At 35.2% G+C, this 6,044-nt stretch overlaps 1 protein-coding gene across 1 annotated transcript in view; it reads left to right on the plus strand.

Annotated features, from left to right (window-relative positions):
• CAAP1 (caspase activity and apoptosis inhibitor 1) overlaps positions 1 to 4,376 on the plus strand; it is a 19,957-nt gene extending 15,581 nt beyond the window's left edge. Inside the window, exon 5 of the mRNA XM_009328951.1 lies at positions 2,363 to 4,376. Within this exon, the coding sequence (XP_009327226.1) occupies positions 2,363 to 2,706 (344 nt within the window). The 3' untranslated portion in view covers positions 2,707 to 4,376. The remainder of the gene's footprint in view (positions 1 to 2,362) is intronic.
• The last annotated feature ends 1,668 nt before the right edge of the window (positions 4,377 to 6,044 follow it).

Genomic DNA, 6,044 nt, shown 5'->3' on the forward strand with positions numbered 1-6,044 from the left:
AAACCCCAAGAAAAATAGGTCTTTCCTAAGGTTTTTCTGCACTGCTCATGAATTAAAACCAAATGCATTCATGTACCAAAAGGTGTTTTAAAAAATATTTTTCTAAAGCCTTATTTGTTTTTCCTTTAAAAGTAAAAGTGGTCTCTTTTAAGGTTGATTGATTAAACTGATTTTGACTAAGGTACGATTTAATTTTTCTAATCCATACTCTACTGCTAATCTTTGTACAGAACTTCCACCTAGCATGAGGTGTTTGCAGAAAGACTCAAGAAAATACAAATCACTAATGTGGATGGCGAGTTTTTTACACTTCACGCTTGTGTTTTCAAGAAAAGTCTCACATTCTTTTTGTTGCATTTTAAAATATTTCCTGTATAATAAAAGACACTGAAACATTAATAGTGTAAAACAAAGACTTCTAAAAATGTCGTTTCAAAGATGCTTTATTCTTTTTTGAGAGGGGAGAGAATTGTTTGTATTGGATCTGAAAGCCACGTTAAAGGAACATTCTTATTGAGCAGAATTATTAAAAAAATATTTCCAGTTTTCCAACAGTAAAATATTAAATGTCAGCATCTTGAGCAAAAAAGCCAGTGATAGGAAGGTAATCAGTTAAAGGTATTAAAATCATAGGTCCCTGCTGTGTTAGTCTGCATTGTCAATGGGGTTTTTTTTATAGTTTGAATGTCAGTAAGATTCTGATTTCCTGGTATTAAAAAAGAACAATTCGCAAAGGAAGTACTTACTTGGGTTTCCAGCATATTGGTTGTTTTGTTGTTGATGAACAATCTTTGCAAATCAGTACTTCTACCCCTGCAGATTTGGGGTTCGGGAGCCAAAGGTATGGATGGATGAAACCAGCAATTCCCCAGAAAATTAACAGTTTGGTGAAAGAGAACCTTTTAAAGCCAGATGCCAACATACTGATTTTAAGAATCAGAGAGCCACAGAATTGTTAGGATTAGAAGGCCTGTTTTGGGATCATCGAACCCAATCCCCCTGCTCAAGCAGGTCAGCTCGAGTGGGTTGCTCAGGACCATGTGCTGTTGAGTTTTGAGTATATGCAAGGATGGAGACTCCACAGCTTCTCCGGGGAACCTGCTCCAGTGTTTGACCACCCTCACAGCAGAAAAGTTTTTACATGTGGTCAGATGGTATTTCATGTGTTTTAATTTTTGCCCATTGCCACTAGTCCTGTCAGTGTGCAGTACTGAGAAGAGTTTGGCTCCCTTGTCTTCATGCTCTCCCATATTTTTAAAGGAGAATTAAAGAAAATTAAAAAAAGGTTTGCAATACTGTCTGAATATATCTTAAATGAAGAATATTTTTGATATATAGAGGATTATTATAGACTAAAGTAGCTTACATAGGAATGTAAACTTTCTTTGAATCTTCTTGGAAAGAAATTATATGTATTTCAAAACCACAGATCTTTAGCTCTAAACCCTCATTATTAATTAACAGGGAACACAACCATACCTTTGGATAGTGGTACTACCAAAAGCAATTCTAAAGCCTTTAGAATCAGTAACTTTACCATCATCTGACTATAAAGTGTTCATTTTAAGCAGGAACCAATCCTACTGTAAGTTTCCACAGATACAAAGGTTGGTGAAGGACTAATAATTTCTGAGGCCAGTGTGTCAAAAGCAATAGTCTTAGTCTCTCTGTAGCCAAATTGTGAGAACAGTTACTCAGGTTCTGTTAGAGTTTTGCTTTCATTTTATTACACTGCCTCTTCTAATTATTTTTTTTTTTAAATAAACTCCAACTTTTAGCCAGCAATAAAAGTCAGTGCCATAACTTTCCTCATGTTTTTACTGAGTTAAATACGTCTGAAATACTTGTGATAGATTATGAATAGTTGCACTATAAGGGGAGTTTCTATTAATTTTTAGTACTGTGCCTGACTATAGTGTCCCACTCCTTTTAAAATACATAAAATAGTTTTAAAGTGTCATTTTTAAAATTGCATTTTGAAAACTAAGTTTACTTTAAAGATAATAAACAATAATAGATTTTGCACTGCAGTGGCTTCCTTGTGATATAAAACCTTATGACATTTTAATTAGGAAAATAGATCATGTAACTCCATAGGATGGAATAAATTTTCCCGGTACTGCTGCTTTGCTATACTGCATGTTCTTCTAAATTGGCATAAAAATGCATTAACACTTGTCTAAATTAGATCAGCCTTAAAAGTTGGAGAAGAAAAAGAAGAGGAATTAGTTGTCTTAAATTCACAGATCTTTTTGCCACTCTCTTAATCTGCAGAGAAACACTTTAAGCAGAAGCGATTTTGTAAGTTGAAAGAAAAATGGTTCTGTTAGGCGACTATATGACTGTTACATTTGTGTTACAGGCAAGGGAGAAGATAGCGATGTCCTCAGCATAAATGCAGATGCATATGATAGTGACATAGAAGGCCCATGCAATGAAGAAGATGTCCCAGATGTGCAAGAAAACACTGCCAGAAGCGGAGCCGGTCAGATAGATGACCTTCAGAAGGACATTGAGAAAAGCGTGAATGAGATACTGGGGTTGGCAGAGTCCAGTCCAAAGGAGCCCAAAGCAGCAACCTTAGCCGTTCCACCGTCAGAAGAAGTTCAGCCATCAGCGCAGCAGCTGGAGCTTCTGGAGCTCGAGATGAGGGCCAGAGCTATTAAGGCTCTGATGAAAGCTGGTGATATAAAAAAACAGCCCTGAGATTGTTTAGATTTAATTGTCAGTGTTGGTTTTGAAGGATGTGGTGTCTGTTCTCTTCAGTGCTAAGGTATATTTGGCTTGTGTATGACGTTCCTCATTCAAACCCTGTTGTGTATCCTGACCTGTGGCTTAAGCCATTAATAGCTGGTTTCATTGCCGTTGTGTGCTGCTTCCATGACATGCACAAACAGAGTGGTTTGACGCTTCACAGAGGTCAGGTCTCTGTGCTGGGTTATTTCCCCAAGGAGTCACACCATGTATATGCCAGGAACCTGGTGCCTTCCAGAAAGGTTAGGAGAATCAAGTTCTTTATAACCCCATGGTTAGAAATTACCAGCTGTTTTATTTATTAGCAACTTGTTAAACTACTTGAGAAACTTGATTTATATGTATTTCATTAAAAATACCATTTTGAAGAGGTCTTTTGTCGTGTGACTGCCTTCAGCATTCTGTGATGGGATTTGAGATTGCTTATTTCTCCTTGGGGCCCAGCTCATCATAATGTAGCTATTCTAGTTAAAATGAATGATGATTCATTTAAAACCATACTTAATTTTTAGAAAGTTGAATTCCTAAAGGAAGGGATTTTTTCCTTCCAAATAAACAGTTGAACCATGTTATTTTCAGAGTTATGAAAGTGCCTGAAAGTGACAAATGCCAGAGTTTTTATACTGTTGGTGATTTAATTTTGTCACTCTCCTCTGCTGTTCTATCTTCTGTGTCATAACTGAAATAAAGAAAATAGAGTTTTTTCTTGACTATGAGGCTTTTTTGTTGAATATTTGGCATAATATTTAGGGCAATGCAGCAAATCAGACTATTTAGACGACCTTGAGTTTTTAACATATAACTAATGTGGTCATTTCATGTCCCCTGCAAATAGGAAAATCCCCGTAATTACAGTATAAATGTTTTTTAGAAAAGGCATTTAATTTATTTATATCTATTATATAATTTTTAGAAATCATAATTCTACTTTTATCCATTTCAAGGGTATTTCTTTGTAAGTAAATTGTATTACAGGATTAATTTTCCTGCTATGATTTCTTACAATAATTAAAATAATTCTGATTTTGTTTAGAATTAGTGCTGGTTTTATACTTGGCTGCTAATCAAATGCATGTTAAAATATTTCTCTGTGTGTGTGTTTACATACACACGCACAGAGAAACCGATTTTTTTTAAGGTATGAAGTTTACAAATGTGGTCCTTTTTAAGTAAAATGATGTATTATATATTGTTACTCCTGGTTTTCCCTTGGTTGTTACTTAGAAACCAAATTAGATACTTTGCAACAGTAGCATAGATAATTTCTACCTGCTATTTTGTAATATTACTGCATCGTTCTATTCAAATACTATGTTTTGAATTCTCTTGCAAGGTTTATATTTTTCTTTTTTTTTCCTTTCCTTTTTCCCCTTTATTCTCTTTTTTCCCTTTCTTTTTTTCACCTTTTGTTCCCCTTTGCTTTTAACCCCTTTTCTACCCTTTTCCCTTTCTTTGTTGGTAGTCAAGTGCATTGTCTTTAATAGCAAGTTTCTTACGTATTTCTTAAAGTATGATTGATTTCCTCTAGAATCAACAGTATTGTGAGTAAAATGGTAGCAAAATAGTGCAGTGTAAATTTGATTATAAACTAAAACCTTCATTAAATACAGCTGAGAAAATTACAGTGTGCATTCACTAAATGATGGCAGTGACCTGAGTAAATTTCACCTGACTGTAATCAGTTATCTGCGGCAACAACATTTTTCTCTTATTTTTTAGCAAATGGAGGATGTAAGTTGGAATATATATATCCACTTCAAAAGGTAACTTAACTGTCTCAGAATATGTGTGTGTTGTCTTCAGTTAATTTCATTTGGCTGTTTGGTGAACTTGTGATTTGTTTGAGTACAGAGAAACAAAAGCTGGCAATCAAGAGAAAGACAGTTGGCAAAACCTAAATGTGCTGTCTCGTTCTTTGTAAAGTCGTAGGCTAGCAGAACTATGTTTGACTGTAAAAATAAGTTTTACTGCTGCTATACGTAGATCCTTAAGGCACTGCATACCTCACTTTGCCTGCTGTGGAAACGAAAAAGCTCACCTGCAAGGACATTTTACTCCTAGTCCTCCTGTGCAACCCTGTCTATCCGGACCAATAGGAAAACTTGTTCCTTATCGTTTGCCTCTCTTCTTTCATGTCAAGGTTCATTTGCCAGTTCTAAAATCTGCCATAGCACTGATGGGGCTTGCAAAATCCCAAGCAATATGAATAAACAAAAATAAGTCCTTAATATTGAAGAAAAAGGTACAATACAGTAATAGCTGATTGACAGGACAAATGTTTCTAGACCTGTATCGCTCCTTTTTTACTGGTACTGCCACCTCCTGTGGTTTTATCACCCGCAGAGGTGATTCCTTGCTGACTGCATCCTCCTCTGTGGCTTCCATGTATTTCTGCCAACCCCTGAACAGCAAAAGGCTATTTCATGCAGAAGCCATGCCTTGGTAAGGCATAAGTTAGGGTGTCTTAGAAAAGCTGAATGTAAATCAGGTTTAATTAGAAATACGTTTCCTACGCCACCAGAAGAACTCATACAGTCAAATGTACGAAGTCCATTCAGTGATGTCGCAGAACGACACATTTGCGGTTGTTTGGGAGCAAGGAAGTATTGCTAGAAGTAATGATAAACCAGAACATAGTTCTCTTCTACAGCCTACTTGCTGGAGGTATATGCCATTTATTTCTGAATTAAGCTTCATTTTCCTATTGGTTTTCTAGGTCACCTTTAAAAGTTCATTTTGCAGTGTGATGAACTGTCAAAGGTTATTATTTCAAAGTCTATATCAAGAAGTTGCATATGCTAACTTTAATATGCAGTGTGACAAAGATGAAACAGGTTTACTATGCATACGACAGAGAAGATTTGTAATTACAGCCAAGTTAAATTTGAAATTAAAGGAGGAGAAGGATTCCAAGAAAATTAAATTAAGCTGTTTACAAAAATAAAATAAAATATACGTATATCACAAGAGAGACTTCAAGTGATTGATTACACAAGTGTTAATTCATTTTTGAGATAGTGTACTATTGCTGCTTAGGTTAAAAACAGATCAGCTAAATTATACGGGTTCCTGCATTGATTCGTATCACTGCACAGTTACAAAAAATCCAGTGTATTTAAAATATTTATTATAGAACTGTTTTGTTGTTCACTTTTAAATATCTCTTTGATTTTTTCCTTGAAAAATAAATTTAATATTTCACTTGGAGGAAGAGGCAATTTGTATGTAAAATGCAGTCATGAATTATTTATGAAGCCTTAAAATAATTTTACTGGGTTTTGATCAACCAC

This window comes from Pygoscelis adeliae, unplaced genomic scaffold, assembly GCF_000699105.1.
Source record: "Pygoscelis adeliae isolate BGI_AS28 unplaced genomic scaffold, ASM69910v1 Scaffold127, whole genome shotgun sequence".
In the NCBI taxonomy this organism is placed as follows: domain Eukaryota; kingdom Metazoa; phylum Chordata; class Aves; order Sphenisciformes; family Spheniscidae; genus Pygoscelis; species Pygoscelis adeliae.